The 18,222-nt window shown below is 52.5% G+C and overlaps 1 protein-coding gene across 3 annotated transcripts in view; it reads left to right on the top strand.

Annotated features, from left to right (window-relative positions):
* TEX264 (testis expressed 264, ER-phagy receptor) overlaps window positions 1-18,222 on the top strand; it is a 39,008-nt gene that overhangs the window by 7,049 nt on the left and 13,737 nt on the right. For all 3 annotated transcript variants that reach the window (XM_005522135.3, XM_014251849.2, XM_014251848.2), the window contains exon 4: window positions 642-863. In XM_005522135.3, the coding sequence (XP_005522192.1) occupies window positions 642-863 (222 nt within the window). The remainder of the gene's footprint in view (window positions 1-641; window positions 864-18,222) is intronic.

Genomic DNA, 18,222 nt, shown 5'->3' with positions numbered 1-18,222 from the left:
TGTTACTACAAGCAGCTGGGTGACTGAATGCAGGTCTTGCCTGCCTCAGTTTCCCCACCCCAAAACTGCCATACTGAGTGTGCCTATTTTGGAAAGACCTGTCAGCCTCTGAATTTTTCTTCAGCTTAGTGCAGGTGACCCATGGGGGTTGATGGCATGTGCACGTGTCAGGAGTCTTCCTCAGGAGTGGGGTGGAGGCAAACTGGGAAAGCTGTGATCACATCTCTAAGACCCCTCCCTGAGCTGCAGGGGTGTCCTGCAGAAGGGGATGGTGGTTACCAGCTATTGACAGAAAGGTGTCTGATGCAGTATCAGGAGAGACACTTCCTGCAGTGACTGTCACCTATGACAGGTTTGAGTGAGCAGCTTGGTGGGGTTTAGCTCTTCTCTGCTGCAAGTCTCTCTGCCCTCTAAGGAGAGGAGCAGACCCTTCCCCACTGGGCCGTGCATTTAGGCTTGGAGGAGTGTAGATGATTGAGGCCTGGATCAGCCTGCTCCTGCTTTGGTGTGCTCAGTCATGCTGGATTATTGCTTTTACTGGTTTATGATCATCTCCTGCCTCCAAGCTCAGCAAGCTGAGGTTTTGGCCAGTGTCAAGCCTCTCTCTTCTTCTGACACTGTCTGTCTGTCCTTTCAATCAGGTGTCTCCAGAGAAGTGCCGCTTTGCCATTGGCCGCATCCTGAGCGAGGGAGACGCGAAGCCATCGGAAGAGCAGATCAAACGGTTCCAGAAGTATGGCTTTAAGATCTTCAGCTTCCCTGCTCCCAGCCACGTGGTCATGGCGACCTTCCCATTCACTACACCATTGTCCATCCATCTGGCAGTCAACCGTGTCCACCCAGCCCTTGACACTTACATCAAGGTAAACGAGTGTGGCGTGAGGAGCATTGCATGTGTTCAGTGGGCTGTCAGAGGCTTCTCTTCCTGACAGCTGATGGGGCTGCTCTGACATGTCATGTCTTGATGTTTTCCCTTGGGCACTACCATCAAGATCTCCTCCTTTTGCAATCTGGCAGGTAGTTCCCCAGCAGGGATGTCCTTCTATTCACTCGGTAGGCACAGGGGTGTCTTCTCTGCTGTTTTGTGTTTATGAGAAACAAGTTCTCATCTAATAACTTGCTGCTTTTCTCCTTAACACAGAGATAAAAGCTGATTTTCCCATTGAGTCTCTTTCTTGTTGTTAGGATCTGGCAGGTATGTGCCCTTCGGTGTAATGCTTCATGCCATAGAACTTCTGTTTTGAGTGCCAGCCTCAACAGTGGGGCAGCTGTCTTCTTCAGGGACAGGAGGAGAAGTTAGAACTTTCTGGCCTGTGGGCTTATGAAAACTTTCTTTCAAGCAATACATTGAAATTTGTGGATCTTGGCCCTGGCTGGGCAGCTGGCTGCTGTGGGCTGTGTTTGCCCTTGCCCCTAGTGGCCATCCCTGCTGCTTGTGGTCTTTTTGAAGCCAGCTCTGCTGCCTGCTCTGGCTGCCAGAGCAGCTGTGGCAAGGGTGTTCCCAAGCAGCACATCTGACACAGACACCTCCAGATGCAGGCTTTCCAGAGAGCAAGGAAGGTCCTGGCCAGCTGGATGATGGAGGGAAGGGACTGTCCTTCCCAGTGGGGGAGGATGCTGTGGAGGGGCCAGTACTCAGCCCTTGGCTTATCTGACTGTCGAGTTCTGACGCTTTCGTTTGTTCGTGTTGAAACACACTATTTATAAACTTGCTTTTCCTGGCGAAACTCCCAGCCTTGTGGGGGAACCGTGTGAATCCCTCCAGCCTGCGCTGTGCTGCAGGATGGCTGCCTGGGTGCCAATCCTGGAGCTTCAGCTGGGGGTCTTTGCCGACCCTCTTGTCCACCCCAGCCTCAGGGAGCTGCCCACTGCTACTGGTGGAAGATGCGTTAGTGCATCACCACCACTGCTCCTTTCCCCCATTCTGGAGAGCAGAACTCCTGTTCTCACCCTCTGGCTCCATCCTCTGTGTCTCCTCCTGGAGCTGTGCCGGTTTTGTTGTGGGGGCACCAGGCACTGCTGCCAGCCCTGTGGCGGACGCGCGGGCGGGCACGGAGGGGGCTGGCGCGGGTGGGAGCGCTCGGAGACACCAGGCTGACGCTGCCTGAGCTGGGGAAAGGTCCCAGCAACACATCTGCTGCATGAGAGATGGAGTTGTTAGAGCTAAAAAGGGAACCACGGGTTGTTCTGGGAGCACCTGGTAGTGTTCAATGGGAGCGGTCGATTTTGATTTGCAGTAACTGAAATCATATGGGAACAGAGCACCCACATCCACGTGCAGTGGGAGGGGACACATTTTGATCTCTGTCCCAGTCCCAGCAGCACATGGGTCAGGGTGCCTGTGTCTGTCCAAATGTCCTGCAGCAGAGCGGGGCCCCCCTGCCCATCTGGCACTGACCGTGGGGACACAGGCAGGAAGAGGGGTGGATTTGCCATGCTGGGTGGGGCAGAGGGGATTGGGTGCTGCTGCTCCCTGCACACTGCACCGTGGGCATGCCCTGCCTTTCTCCAGTGTGGCATGGGGGACTCAGGAGGCCGTTTGCAGCCGTGCCAGCAGCATCCCTGCTGATTCTGTGGCGTTGCTGCTTCTCCTTCAGCCTGGACTGTCTGCACCCCTGGGGCTGTGCTGGCACTTTTTGGGATGGAGGGATGGGAAGGAAAGGGGGAAACTTTCATGGAAACAGGTGACCTGTGCCCGCTCTGTGGTGGGAATAGGGGTTGCCATGGAGACGGCTTCTCCAAATAGCATCCTTCATCCCACCCCCGGAGCCCAACTCCCTTAAGCAACCCGAGAGAGCAGCGAGACAGATTTGCTTTATTTATTTGTTTCCTGTGTGCCTGCTTTGGGAAGGGTGCTGTTAATGAGAGCTGGGGGTCAGGCCTGCCAAGAGCAGGTCCCCCCACAGCTCTCCCATCTCAGGAGGTTCGAAGGCAAAAGCCATGAGTCATGAAAGGGGACTCAGAGGCAGGGATGAAACGCTGGCTCTCATGGAGAGAGGGAATTAGCTGAAGTGGAGGGAGGATGACATGGCTGCCTAGTCCTAGAAAGAAGGTGTGGGAGAGTGGGGAATGGAGAGAGAGCTGAAGGAGGCAGGAAGAGGGTTGCAAGGTGTGGAGGGAGGGTGGAGAAAGCTTTGGAGATGCTGAAAAATAGAGAAGAAGAATGGGAGGAGAAGGAGACTGGAGTGGGGCATGTAGGGTAAAGGAGCTGAGGGTTTGGGGTCCAGCTGAGGGAACAGGACAGCGAGAGGTGGGGGGGAAGTCTGGGCCAGAGTTGAAAGAAGCCTTACCACAGCTGGCACTCCAGCAGCCTTCCCACGGCATCCCCTGAGGTTAACTTGGGGACATGTAGTCCCAAAGGTTGGTGGATGTGGATGAAACGTGTGGCTCCCTCTGGGCTTGCTGGTGCTGTGCAGAAGTTAGCAGGAATGCTTGTGGCTCGTGTTTCCCAAGCAGTGAGGATGCAGCGGTGCTGGCTTTCAGCAGTCTGGACTTTTCGCAGTCTGCTGTGGCTTTGGAGGGACAGGAAAAGTTAAATTTATAACAAGAGTTAAAAAAGAGCCATTGGGTGACAGGCTCCTTTCATTAAGGGTGGAAGGGAGATGAGCTGGCGTGGAGCAGGAGGTCTCATGTCCAGACTGTCCTTGCAGCATACATCTTTGCCTCCTGGCTCTTGTGAGCTCAGGAGCTGGCATTTCTGTGAGACTTTTGCTGCAAGCCTGGCTTTTGGGAGCTGTGGGGAAATGGCTGCAGCCATCCTTGGCAGGTAAGAGGACATCCTTCCCCTGGGATGGCAGGCTGGTATTGACTGACTGGCTAGAATTGCCTTCTGAGGAGGCGAGGAGAGGCTGCTAGCTCATTATTCTTAACATGGATTATTTAGGGCATAGGCTGGGGTTGTTTAGTGTCCCTTAGGAGCATTTCCTCCCTAATAACCTCTGATGTTGCTTCTCCCTGCCTCCAGGCAGGTATGCCCTGCTTTCCTGGGATGTGCACTCCTGGCCCACAACACAGTGCTTGTCAGACCTGGCACTCCCAGCTCCTGGGAGCAAAGGAGAAAGCTCTACTCTGGTGGGGACCCTTTCTGACAGCTCTGGGAGCAGGTTATTCCCCTGTAATCTCCTGGCATTTCAAGGAGTGTTTCTCCTGGTTTAGGTATAGTGAGCTCTCTGTGGTGGGCTGTGTCCCTGCATCTCTCTACATCCATTCTGGCATCTATTGGGCATTGCCAGGTGGGTGGGCTTGGACCTGCTGGCTGTTGGTCTCCTCTGGAAGCTGGAGAGCTAAGTGCATCCAAGGCAGAGCTGGCAGGTGTCTCCCACTGCAGCCCTAGAAGTGCCTGCTTTAACATGGCCTCTTTTTGTGGGTTTTTTTGGGTCAGTTTTGTGCTCTCTTCAGCCAAGGAGAATGTGGAAGTAAATGTCAGTATCATCCTGACTGCTTGCACTCTCCAGAGCACCAGCTGCCTGACCTCAAATTCTGACTCTGCCTAACTTGGAAAACTGGGGTTTTATCTCTTTAGATGGTCTTGTAAAGGTATCCTCCAACTTCAGCTAAACTCCCAGCTTTTTTTCCTTCCCCTGGGTTCTGTAATCACAAGTTTCCCACTTCCATGGACTTGTCAGTCACTCCTTTACAATGCAGATCTCGGGCAAGAATGGCTGGTGTGGACTCTGTGATGCAAGGAAAGATTTGGGAGACTATCAGGTTGGCTTCTGCCTGACAGAGACTGTCGTGTTCCTCGACACCCCATAAAAGGTGCTCCACAAGGTGCTAGAAAGATGTGGCTTGTTCCTGTTTACAGCAAGGGAAATGTGTTATTCCTCGGACCATTAGCTTGGAGCAAGCTTTGCTCCCCTTGTTAGCTATGGCAGTTTAGGGTGCAGTCACCTCTTTCCTCTCTCTTTGCTAAGCTAAATACACAAAGCTGTATTTTCCAACATTTTCCATATGTTCTGGCCTTAATTTCTGGTTTCTTTTTCAGACCTGTTTTCAACTTAGAAAGTTCTGTGGCTTGTCAGTAGCTCAAACAAATGCTTCATTTCAGCAATGGTTGTATTGCAGCACGTGGATCTCTGGTACAGATCTTGTCCCCTGCCACAGACCCCCCAGTCCTGGGTTTGATCTGAGCCAGCTAGTAGCGGCTTCAAACACGTGCCTCTGCCCTTTGATGGAGTTGTAGTTTCTCGATTAAAGATGGGAAACGATGCCAAGTCCTACGTCTTCTCTGAGCTTGATTGAACAGCACGAGTGCTGGTTTGTTTATCAGTCAAGTCCACCCTCCCCACAAAAATAAATCATGTTTGCCAACAGGATCTGACAGCTGTAAATGAGTGTTGGTTGGCATTAATTATGCCAATCTCCTTTGCTTCCTGGTGATCTGGCCCAGTTGTAGCCATCCGTATATTTTGTCTTGGCTGTCTTTGCCTGGCCAGTCTGTGCTTGTTCAAGTCAGTTATTTTCCCATTGGATGTTGGCAGGTACAGGCTGCTGTCTCTCCTGGGTTAGCATCTCCAGCTGGCCAGAGATCACCCTTTGACATGTGGACAGCTTGTCAGTGGGGACTTCAGCATGTTAAAATGTGTGTTATCTGGGCCTGCGAGCCACGTGTTTTATCTTGTCATGGAAGAACAAACATTTCACCCGCATCCTCTGCCCATGTCATCTGACTGTCCTAAATTCAGTGCAGAAATGCTCAATGGACACTCCTCCCTTCTCACTAGTGCTGCTGAAGTTTCCCCTGGCTGACCTATCCAGGATCTGTGCCATCCTGCAGACTCTTCTCCTCTACCTAGTGCCCCAAACAGCTCCATAAGGTGGATGCCTCTTTGTCTGGGGGGAGTTGGGAGCTTAAGTGGTCCTTTGGCAGCTGTGCTTCAGCACCTTTGTGAGGCTGCACCTCATCTTTCCCCTCTGTCTCTCCTGACCATGCTGCTGAGCCTACTGCCATTGCTTAGATCTGTTGAAAATCCTTTTCTCCCAGCTGTTCTAAGTGAAGGTCTGTGGAGCTGTGTTGCCATCCCAGGTGGCTGGTGTTTTAAAGGCCATCCTTTTGCTTGGGTGTGTTGGGAGGCTGGGGTTGGGGGTTGGGAGCTGATAAAACATTTGCAAAAAGGATTCAATTATCGGGATGTTTTTCCACTTAAATTCTTTCTCCTGGATGATTTAGTTTATTTATTCCGGGCTCTGTGCATGAAGCATTTTTAAATGCCAACTTGTCGTGTGCGAGCAGCTCAGGCTTCAGTCTGCACGTGCGTGAGAGCTCATCACAGTGGCAGCTTCAGCCAATCAACTGCTGTCCGAATTTTCCTCCAGAGGTCTAGGAATTGCTAACAGATGCTCAGTCCTGTGTTCCTCAGCCACAGCTTCATTTATCCTCATGAACTCCTTTGCTCTCCTGCAAGCCCTGGGGACCAGAGGCTAGAGAGTACTGCCCAAGGTGGAGCCCTTGCTGAGCAGGGCCAATCAAAGCCATATAGCCATCTCTATAGAGAGAAGGGGGAATAGGATACCTTTATCTAGAACTTATCGCTACTAACCTGAGACTTTGCTGCCCTCAGCGTCTGTCTGTCATCTGGGTCTGGCAAGACTCATCCAGTTGATGTTCTTCCTGTTTGCATCAATGGGTTACCCTACAGAATATTCCAGTGGCTTTCTGGGAATTTGAATTCTTGATCCTTCTCCTGTCTTTTTCTCATGCCCCAGTGTGACTGTGGGAATTAATTTGCTTAAAGAAGGTGCTGAGGTTAGGGGTGGGATGACCTTCAGTTTAAGCCCATGTGCTCTTGGGTATAGGTCTGTAGGGCTCCCAGGAAGACAGGAGGTTACCTGACACTGCTGGGAAGTGATCCTCACACATCAAATAATAACGGGGGAAAAAGTCATAGAGGATTTGATGTGTCAGTCTTGTATCAATGGCAAGGACAAGACCAGAGCTGACAGTGTGACAGGCTGCTTGGCCATGGGCTGTCAGATGTTTGGAGTAAGGATTCAGGCTCCAGGGAAAGTGTTTTTGGAGCCCTTGCACGGTCCCTAGCTGGGCTGTAGGTCATGTCACATGTAGCTGGTACACTATTCATGGACCTTTCCTGGTTGTCCAGCCTGGTTGATGTTGAGGACAAGGAAGAACCAGAGTGGCTTGGTCACTGTGCTGGAGAACACCCTTAGTTGGTGTGTGCTCTCTGCCAGGAGCCAGTGAAGCTCTGGATCTCAGGCTGGGGAGGATGAGCAGGCGAGGGGTGGGCACTGTGATGCTCCAGCTCGAGCCTGTCTGAAAGGTGACAGGCAACAGCAGGAAGCGGAGAGGGAGCCCGAGGTGCCTGTGCCTTTGCAGACACGTTCATCTCTCGCTGACCTGCACTGACAGCTGGTTTTCAGTGGGCTCTCTGCAGCGAGGACACCCGCTCACTGCTGGTTGGCACCCCCCAGCTGGATGTCACATCACATCAGTTTGTGCAACTTGTAGTTATTAAATATTTTTAGCGACAAAACCATCCAAAGATGTTTCGGTCCTATGATCGTGAGTGACCTCGCCTTCAGCGTGGAGCAGGCAGGGGAGGGCAGGATGCCCACAAGGTCAGGCTGGGGAGCTGAGCCAGATGGAAGGGGGTTTGGTGGGAAGTGTTGTTGGATGCCATGGGGGCCTTGGGCGTGGGGTGGGCTCATGCGGCAGAACAGGTCCGTTTATCCTGTGTCTGCAGGGAACGCGCTCCTCCTGTGTGGAACATATGGGGATCCGGGGCTCTGCATCACGTCTCCTGCCACTCGCAGTAGGCATCCCCACTTCCCATGTCCCCAGAGGAATGTGGCAGCCTCAGGCCACTGGTCATCTGCTGTCACCTTCTCCCTGGTCCTTGCGGGCTGGCAGTGAATTAACACTGACCGTGCTTCATGTTCAGTGCTGCCTGTGCCAGGCACATTGGTGTGCACCGGTCAATGTGTGCTAGTTTCCCAGCCTGTGCTGGTGCCATTCCTGCTGCTCTGCTGCCTGTGCCTGCACACACCTCTCCTCTTGCAAGCAAACTGTGCAGCTTCTGTTTTGGCTCTGCTATTCAGCTCTTACATAGGGGCAGGTGTGAAACTGCAGCTCTGATAGCATTGCTGCTTTGAGCAGGAAAGGTTCGCTGACCAGCTTTGAGCTTTCGTAGTTACAAAGACTCCTTGCCTGCCTCTGCAGCTTGTGCCATGTGTGAAATCACCCAGGTTTTCCTCAACTTTTTGTTGACTCTGTGCAAGAGTCTGTCTTAGCAGCAGGCAGGGGAGTCCAGGTTCTAGGGAAGCAGCTGGTGTGGGATGCAGGCTTCTGCCACTGTGGCCTCCCAGTTCTAATTGATCACAAAATGGGAGCAGACAAGGTTGGAAGGGGCATGCAAAGAGAGCACAGCCTTTCATGGGAAAGGGAACATGGTTATCTAGCACACAATTGTATCTTGAAAGCCTCTGACTATGGGGCCTCCACCACATTCCTGTGGAGGCTGTTCCAGCTGACAAATCAGCCTCGGGTCTCTGCTGCAATGGGAGCTTTCCTGTGACATCCAGCATTTTGATCCTATTGCTATTCCAGCTCCTTTTTCAGGAACATTTCCAAAGGCAGCTCCTGAAAGAAGAGTGAACTTCAGGTACCTGCCTTCCCATGCATGCCTAACTGTGTGGGCATCCCTGATGGCCTGGCAGCTAAAAGCCTGGATCAGTGTTGGCTCTCAGTCAGTGGTCCTGTTTGGGGGCATTTTTGTCCCAGGAGGGAATAGGAAGCCACCTCACCTTCCTGAGCTGCTGCTTTGGAAAGTTGGCAGTGCAGCCTTGTAATGACTTGCCCAACCTTACAAAATTATCACAGGGATTAATCTTCTCAGACAAAAGATTTGCTTCCCCCTCTTCTTTGCAGCGAGAATTAATGATCACTGGAGAAGCCGAGGATATTTCATATGGCTGTCCAAGGAAGGGAAAGAACTAAAATGGTTTGCCTTGGGCAAGGAGGGAGAGTGAAATACTACAGTGCTTTTCTGTCAGATCTCTTTATCGACTTGATCTGTACATACACTCTCCCCAGATGTATTTATAGAGAATCCCAGAGGATACAATCAGTTCAAAAGGTTTTCTTTGTCAGGCACTGGAGACGTGTCCAGCTCTTTCCAGCAGTGAGAGTGTCCCAAACCTCGGGGTCTTCCCTTCTTGACAGCTAGTCAATTAATTTAAGGATGAGATTGATCTGCCTCTCTGCAATTATTTTAGCTGAGTCCTAATGAGTTTTGTCTGGACAGGTTCTTCCCCACAGCCCTCTGAGCCAGACCTTGCCAGCTGTACCAGGCTTAAGAAACAGTAAAATGAACCTAATAAAATGCGAAACAGCTTCATAGAAATATTTCTCTTTTCCAACAAAGGCTGTTGGCCCAGTTTCCCTGGCTGTGAAGCTTCCACTTTGAAACCTGTGGAGCAGGCAGATAATACACTTGAAAGTGGTGGCATTTTTACCTCCAAAAAAGGGACCATTGTGCTATGACTAACTTGCACTTTTTCAATCCTAGTTAGGTATAAAATGGTAGGAAAGGCCCTGCCTTGAGGGGGGCAGGAGAGTGAAAACATTTCTCTTCTGCAGCGAGTCAAAATATGGATGGATGAGTCGTGAGGTTGGGTGGTGATCAGATCACAGGGATGAAAGAATAAAATCAGTTCTTGCTCCTCCTCCTGCCTAGAGCGCGTGTGCCATAGGCAAGGCACAGCTCTGGGGCTGCAGTGGTGGCTGGGGCACCAGTGAGGTGGCCAAGCCCAGCTGTTTGTGCTGAAGCAAAGGATCACACTGGAAGTCCCTCGGGGTTTTTTTGTTTGATAGGGAGATATGCACACACACACAACTCTCTCAGTTCCTCCTGCCTGCAGCACCTGCTGCCCTGTGGGTGCTGTTTGAGTTGATGCTGCTGTGTGCTGGTGGCCCTGGGCAGAGGCAGCAGGCTGGATGTGTCCAGAGCGGCCAGTCCTCATGACTATGACAGGTGTGGAGGTCTGTGGAGCTGCTCACATCTTGGGGAGGCTTTCATGGGCTCAGCATATGTTTTTCCTCTCGTTATGCTGTTGCCTGGTGGCTGTCACTCTATCCGGACCCACAGGGACTCGCAGCCTTTGGGGAGTGGGTGCAGGGTATTGAAAGGTGCAATGTTCATTGCAGACCTACACACAGCCAGCACATCCCATCCTGCTTTGAGGAGCAAATACCCCCTGCCTGTTTATTGTCAGGACAACTTGGATTGTCCTGATAGGCTGCCAAATCCTGGCCCTCTGAACTCCTCTGGAATTGCCAGGACTGGGTTCATGTTCATACCAAACTGCCTCAGCTATTGCAGGGCTCCAGAGCAGGTTGCAGACTGCTCTGTAAGCTCCTTGAAAGAGGAAGGTTGAGCTGTGCTTAATTATTGGCTTGCAGGCTTTTGGAGAGTGCCTGTGAACCCTCACTTCCAGGACTCCTTTTGTGTCTTTTCTTTTCCAGCATGTGACAGCTTATTCCAGCCTGTGGTTCAACCATACCAGGGAAAATCAGAGTCTGTAATAGAAATGTTGGCAGTTTCTAATTCCACCACTCATGCCTGGGGCTGGAAGGGATTACTCCAGATTAGAACTGCCCTGAGGCAGCTGATAGAGGTCTGAAGCATGGCAGGGGTTCAGGCGTCCTGTGCTGTTTCCTCTGCTCCATCCCAAGCGAGCAACAAGTCATGGCAATTCTCTTCACCTTTGTGGCCATTGTGCTAGGTGGGTCACCTGGCACCTCTCAGATTGTATGAGAACAAGGAAAGGTATTTGTTCCCCTGCTGTCAAACCACAGTGGGCAGAGGGGCCAATCTCCCTGGGGAGCACAAGCCAGTGCTTGTCTTCTGTCACCCTTCAGCTGATTTCTGTCAGGATCTAGTGCAGTGCCTGGTGTTGGTAAGAGATGGAAGGTACCCATTACCCTCAAGAGTGGATCAGCACCTGATGGTCCCTCTAGTCCAACAGCCCACCCAACATTCACCTTTTGTGGGCTCCTCAATGCTGTGGTAAGTGTGAGGAGGCAGAGGCTCTTGCCTGGCTTGAGCAGATGCATTTCTGCTGGGTTTGTTGGAGATAAACTCTCCCTTAGGTAGGATGCCTCTGCCCTGCCAGGTCTGCTAGGCTGGGTCCATAGTCTGAAAAAGAATGTGCTTCCAGTGTGGAGGAAAGGAACAAACCTTCCTAAGAGGAGAGATGATGATGGGGAGTCATCTCTCCTGGCTACCAGAGAGAAACTAGTACTGATTTGGAGCAGAGGCTCAGTACAGCTTTTGGGACAGAATCAGCCTCCTCTGGCACTGGGATGCCAAAAGAGAGATACTGGGGCCATGAAATGGTGAGGCTTGGGGTATGCTTGCCTTCCAGGCCACTGACATCTGAATTTTGCACATGTCTGTTTTGCATGACTGCCTCCTCCTAAAGCTCAGCGAGGCTCTGCTGATCTGAGGCTGAGCTCCAAATTAAATGATACCAAACAGCGCAGCTTTACATTTCAAAGGCTCAGAGCAGAAGGATGCCTGGGACTTTCTGTCACTATGGAGTAATTGGAATGATATTTTTTTTATTTTGGCGGCTTATACAATGACCACCGGGTGCTCGCTCCACGGACAGATGGTTTTACCTGCATCCTCTGCTAATGTGAGGAATTATAACAACCCTGCAGGGATGAAGAGGGGTAAGAGTACAGTGGGCAGAGCAAGTTAGTAACTGCTCTGTGTCCCTGGCTCTGGCTGCTTATCACAGTGGTAACTTGTGGATGGGCACATTTGCATCACAGAACCCCTGGAAATTTCTGCTTCTATTCCCCCATTCCACACACCATCAACCAGAAAATCTAGTACATTTAAAGTGGCTACTGTGTCTCTTTTCCTTATCTTCACAGGGATAGACTCTAAGGCAAGGGTGCTTCTTGAAGGTTAAAGATGGAGTTCTAAGGCAGCTGGCAGAGTGATTGATCTGGGAGCCCCAAGCCCAGCATGGCACTGGAGGCTGTTGCCTTTCAAACGAAACCTGAAGGGGTGACCTGGCCCTGGGGGATGAAGAGAATATGCCATGGCTGATCACAGAGTGGCCCTGTGTGCAGCTGCCTGTTGGCTTCATGCATATGCTGACAGGCTCTGTTCCCACTCTGTAAGGTTGTAAGGCACTCTGGGAAGGCTGAAGGGAGGGAAACAATGGCCTCATTCCCATTGTGGACACCTGCATTTTTTCCCTGCTACTGGATGGCCGATTACTCTAATTTACTCCGCGGTTTATTTCTGCCTGGAGCTGATGGCAGGTCCTTGACATGCAGGAAGGTAGATATCTATCATCTGCTGGGGCCAGCTGCTCTGCTCTTCACGCTGTGCAGATTCACAGCTTGGGGTAAGGTCCTCCCAGTGATTCAGTAACCAGACTGTGAGTTGGCAAAAGCTTATCAAGAGGTCAGTGTGGAGAAAGACTTGCTCAGGTACTTCTCTGCCGAGCAGTACAGGAATGAGCAAAGCAGAAGTGGCTGCTGTGGCTGCAGGAGCTGCCAGATGTTGTGGGCTCTCAGTGGAGGAGCACAGCCATCCACTCCTCTCTGTTCCTGCATCTTCCTCCTCCTCTCTCACATGCATCTCTAGGTGCCAAGTTCACTTGTCCCGCACAGGTCTTGCTACCCCAAGAAGCCACTGCCCTCACCTCCCAGCAGTTCCCCTGCAAAGCTGTGTCTCCTGTGGGCACTACTTTGGGACCCATAGCATTGGCTCAGCTCTGGCTTTCTCCTGTGCCCTGGGGCACAGGACCAACATCCAAATCCCTCCCCTCTTGCTATCCAAGACCCAGCAGCCTTCCTGGGACAGACTTGCAGCAGTCAGAATATTCTTCCTGTCCATGGCAAGCTGTGGCTGCTTGGGGAAGGGCACGTGGGGACAGAGGTATAGATATGTTTCCCCGAAGTCCTCCCCATCCTTCAGGTACCCAGGGTTTGAGGGAGGACATCAGCACTGGGAAGAGAAGGAATGTCCTCCAGGTATCAGGGCACTAATGAGGATCTGGAGCAGCTGATGTGCTGTTGTCAGTGGTGTTACACAGAGCTGTGTATGGTTTGGGGTACCTGGGAGGGCAGAGCAGTGATACAGATAGAGAGCTGGCTCCCCAGGAGGGAAAGATCTGGGAAGCTGAGTGGCGTGATGCATCTCCAGAGCATTACCAGCTCATGGAGCACATCTGGGAATGTATGGGATCCCTGTGGAAGGGCAGTCAGACCAGTCTGTCCTTGCCTAACTGCTTTGATTTCTCCTCCTGATTGATCTGCACAGTCAAACTCATGATCCTGTGCTGGCAGAGGAGCACTTGCCAGACTGCAAAGGTCGCTGAAAGCAGCTGCTCCCCTCCCCTGCTGCCTCTGTTGCCAGCAGAAGAGCCCAGCTTTGGAGGCACTCAGCTCGTGTCCCTGCTGGCACCGCCAGCCGCTGGCTCTGCATGCCCGGCACACCGCGGTGGCTGCTCAGCGGCTGCGCTGCTCTCCAGACCGAGGTAATGAGCGCCCTGGGACCTGTCCCTGGTGGGCCGGGGAGGAGGAGGAGGTGAGAGCTGCAGAGGAAAGGCAGCCTCACCTCACCTTGCCGTGCCTGCTGTCAGCAGGGCCGATGGAGAAGTCGGCCAGCACGTGCGGCTGCTGAAATGGCGTGTCCCGGCTTGAGGACACCTGGTGCTGTCCCTGATGAACCTGCCTGGTGCCACTGGTTCTCCTCCCTTACCCCCTGCTCGCCCGGCCTGTGTTCCAGCTGCTCCCGCACTGCAGGCAGCCTGCCCGGCTGTGCCGTTTGCTCTGTGCCCGCCAGCGCTGTTTGAGTGCGCCAGGGATTTCCTCGGGCGAGTCGTTACCGCCGGCGGCTGCAGTGGCTGCAGGCTCTGGGGGCTTCATTAGCCGAGCTCACCGGGGGGAATTGTCATCACGCAGGAGCCCGCCAGAGCTGCTGTCTCTTTGCCCTTTGCCAGGTTTCTGTGGAAGAGAGACACAAGCTCTTGGATGTGGAGGTTTGAAGGTGGCTTTGCTGGAAGCCTGTGGGGAAATGCCTCTTGTTCATTTATAAGCGCTCAGGAGGGAACTTGTGCCAGGCCCTGGCTTGCTTTTAAAACATGGGGATATCTGTCCCTGGGGCAAGGGAAGGAGGAGCAGGAGGAGCAGTGAACCAAAGACGACCAGTGGCCCATGGGTGTCTGCCCTATAGACAGCCTGGTTGGGATTCCTGACACCCAAGTGAAGCCTGTGAGTGCAGGGTTTCCCTAAGTGGGAGCTCAGACAATCTTTCTCCGCTGTTGGCTGCACTTGGCTGATAGCTTTGAAGATCCTCCTGTCCTGGAAACTTGTTTTCTGACATCAAATTTGCCAACGTGTTGTACTTGAGATGTGCTTATGGATGTCGTGATCAGCTTGCCTATTCCTCCTCAGCAAACCAGGCTGAAACCCACTTGATCTCTTCCTCTGGATCTTGCTTGCCTTCCAAATGAGGCCAATAAGCCTGACAGTAAAACCCCGTGGGTGGGGAGGGAGGACTATTTTGTCTGGGAATCAGGCGGTTACATCGTGGCTTTGCCCTGGGCTGCTGGTGGCTTTATCTGTGCAAGTTCAGCAAGGTTAAGTTCTTCAGCTTCCCTTTTTGGCTTTCTCAGCTGTGAAGGGATGGTGTGAGGCTGAGCTTAGCTCATCGTGAAATATATTCCATGAAGCCTGGGAACTGGGGGCGTTGCAGAAAGACAAGGTTGTTCAAGGAGGTAGGAAGGGATGGGGAGGGTGTTTATTCCACTCCTCCATTTTCCTCCTGGGGCCATTGATGTGACACCTGAGTTTGTCCTGGTGATTGACAGGCTGTGGAAGAACAACTAGAGATGCCTGCAATCCAAAGAGGAAGAGGAAGGGGCAGCTCAGACCTTGTCTCAAGAGACTGAGAGCTCCCATGTGCTGTGGGCACCAGGCACTGCTGCTCCTGCTCCATCCCTGTTGCTTTGGCTTTGCTGCAAGAAGATTTCATGACAGGACTCGTTGCAGGTGAGGACGTGTGTGAGAAGGCTGTGAACCACAAGCCTCCAGCTTGTCTGGACATTTTTGTTGCAGAAGGGCAGGTACTCAAGTGAGTGGTGGCCCAGGAGAGAAAGCCATCAAGATGGGTTGGGAATGTCCTTATGGATGAGGAGCTGTCCAAGTTATCAATGGAGGAAGATCTGTCACCACAAGAGTTTCATGGCAGGGTGGAGCAGGTCACTTTAGGTTAGGTCTTACTCTCCCTGTTGCTCCCTGTGAGCAACATGACAAAGCCACAAGTTTCAAAGAGGCTCTTTTTACCTGTGTGATGTCCCATGCAGGGTAGGAGGCTGCAGTGCAGTGAGCTGCCTGGCTGAGGCAGAACAACAGGAGATGATCTTGGATGATGATCCCTTTCCTGAAAGGCCCTGCCTTGACAGGAGACAGAGAAATTGCCACAGCTGCTGCTCCTGGCAGCCTTGCCAAGGCAACAGAGCAGGCAAAGCGATTTAGCATTGCTCCAGTCATCCGTGATGGCAGAGATCATTGCATCAACCCCTTCAGCATTGTGATTAATGCTGAAGAAGCATCCTCTGAAGCTGGGAGGAGTGTGTTGGTCCCTGGAGATCTGCTCTCTGAAGCAGAGGCAGCCCTTTCCAGCTGTGGTCTTCCTCTCCCACAGTCTCGTCCGCCTCCTTTCGTGTGCAGCTGTTGACCTGTATGCTCCCATAGTGATGGAGTTCCTAGGAACTGGGACAGGAACTTAGGACTGGTTCCTCAGGAGAGGAGAGATGATGTGGATTTACACAGATTCCTTGTCTTATGACGAAAATCTGGTTTTTGAGCTTTCAGAATGGTTAAAACCAAAGTCCCCTTCAGAGAGCTAGTGTGTGGCTGTGATGGGGAAGAAGGAGAAAATGGGATGTAGTGGGGTCAGGTAGGAGGAAGAGTGTGAAAACATATTATGGAGCTCTGGGAAGCTGGTGAGTACTGTCTTCCCAGCTGGCATTTTATCCATGGTGGGTACAGGAGCAAGGCAGAACTTGGGAAAGTGGAAAGCACTGGGTCTTTAGGAAAGTTAATCCTTTTTAATGCAAAAGTTTCCTTTCCTTTTGCAACTCTTTGCTCCAGGACTAATTACTACCAAATAACCATAACACCAGGGGGGACCCAAGGCCCGTGAATTACGTTTGTTTGCACCATCTGCTCTTTTTTCTGCAGGTGACATTCCTGTAGTTGGGGGCAGTATGATACCCTGGAAGCACTCAGACTAATGTACCTGAACGTGTCTGGGCGGGCAGTTTTGTCCAAGGCTTGTCCTGCTCCCACACTGGGGCCTCTGGCTGCCTGTGGCTACTTTCTGAGAGGTTTTATCTCACTGGGACTTGCTACCTGGCTCATCTCTGAAGATGATGGATGCTCCTTTGTGTGCTGCAGGATTTCTCTTGCAGCTGGGATGGGTGCTGGAAGAGGAGAAGGTCCAGGGTGTGTCATGGCCTCTAGCGAGGCAGGGCTGGAGCTTACTCCCTTTTGCCGGAGAACAGGATGGAATCTCCATCCCAGGGAAAGTGTTCATGACTGGCAGAAGCTGTCAGCCATGACCTGGGAGCCTGTGCCTGGTCCCTGACAGCCCTCTCAGGGCTCTGGGATCTCCTGAACCACCAACTCCCCCGGACTCTTCTCTTTACCTCTCAGTTGGTCCGTGCCTGGCAGCTGCCACTCGGCAGCTCCTGCCCTGGAGGAGCCCTGGGAGCAGCTGGGTGATTCGGCCCAGGGAAGCGCAGGCGGGCAAGGTGTAAATTGCATGGCAGGCTGCCTTCACTGAGGTGAAAATGAAAAACTCTCCCAAGCTATCAAGCCTGGTGTTTTACAGCTCCCACGGTCCAAACGCACTCCCACTCCCTCTCACTGCTGTGGAGAGAATCTCGGGGGCTGGTGTTCTCCTGCCTGTCCTGGAGCCATCGCACTGCCACGTCAGCAGGGCGATGTGTCCTGTTTGCAGGCAGGACGGGGGCCTGCCGTGGGAAAGGTAGGTGTGCTGAGGGCAGGCAAGGATGCTGATGGCGTGGGAGGCGCTAATTGCCAGGCTCTGTATTCTGCTACCTGGAGGATTCGTTATCCTTTGGCGAGACTTCCACTGCCATAGTGCTGGTGATGCCAGTCGTTTTTCCTGCTGGCTGACGGAAACGGCCTTTTATTGATTGCAATAATATCACCTTCTGTTTCTGAAACACCTCACAGCCCAGAGGATTTGAAAGTAAAGTGCACGTGTGTGGGAACAGTCTCACCACCTCTGAAATGTGAGTTTCTCCAGGCTGGGAAGCAGCAGCTGTTCCCCAGCCCTTGGCAGCCTGGTGCTGGCGGCTGTGCCGGAGCTGGCTCCGGGTGCCGTCGCCCTGGGAGGCAGGGCCTGCCTGGCTCCATGTGCACCCTGCTGGAGCTGCAAGCTGAGATGTTGGGGTTTCCTTGATGCTTGAGGTAGTACTGGTGTAAAGCATGTCTGCCTGCCTCTTCCTCTAGCAATTTGTCTTCCCTTCTGCCCAGCTGTCTCCCATTGCTGGGCTGTGGCTCAGCAGAGAGGACCAGAATCAGCTTGGGTTTGGAAGGGGCATTTCAAGGTCATCCCGTCCAGCCCCCCTGCTGTGGGCAGGGACATCTTTCACTAGAGCAGGTTGCTTAAAGCCCCATCCAGCCTGGGCTTGAACACCTGGCTATGTCCTGGGATGGGACATCCACAGCTTCTCTGGGCAACCTGTTCCAGTGCTTAACAACCTTCAGCACAAGGCATTTTATGTCCAGTCTAACCTGCTAGCTTTTGCTTTAAAACCACTGTCCCTTGCCCTGTCACCACAGGCCCTGATGAAAAATCTCCATTTCTTACAAGCACACTTTAGGGCTCCTCAAAGGCTTCTCATCTCCATGCTGAACTACCACAGCTCTCTCAGCCTGTCTCCTTAGCAGAGTTGTTCCAGCCCTTGGACTGTTTCTGTGGCCTGCTCTGGACCTGCCCTGGCATGTCCATGACTGTGTCATGCTGGGAACCCCAGAGATGGAGGTGATATTCGAGGTGGGGCCTTACAGAGCAGAACTGAGGAGACACATCCCCCTCAGGCTACTGTCCACACCACTTGTAGTGCAGCCCAGGAGATGCTTGGCCCTGGGAGGAAGAGGTGCCTCTATTTTTTTGCTTTCATCGGCTCAGATGGGTGACTTAA

Source organism: Pseudopodoces humilis, chromosome 13, assembly GCF_049639895.1.
Source record: "Pseudopodoces humilis isolate 2021_Gansu_Grassland_sample_001 chromosome 13, ASM4963989v1, whole genome shotgun sequence".
Classification (NCBI taxonomy): domain Eukaryota; kingdom Metazoa; phylum Chordata; class Aves; order Passeriformes; family Paridae; genus Pseudopodoces; species Pseudopodoces humilis.
The sequence above is the reverse complement of the archived record's forward strand: the minus strand, read 5'-3'. Positions and strand labels throughout refer to the sequence as shown.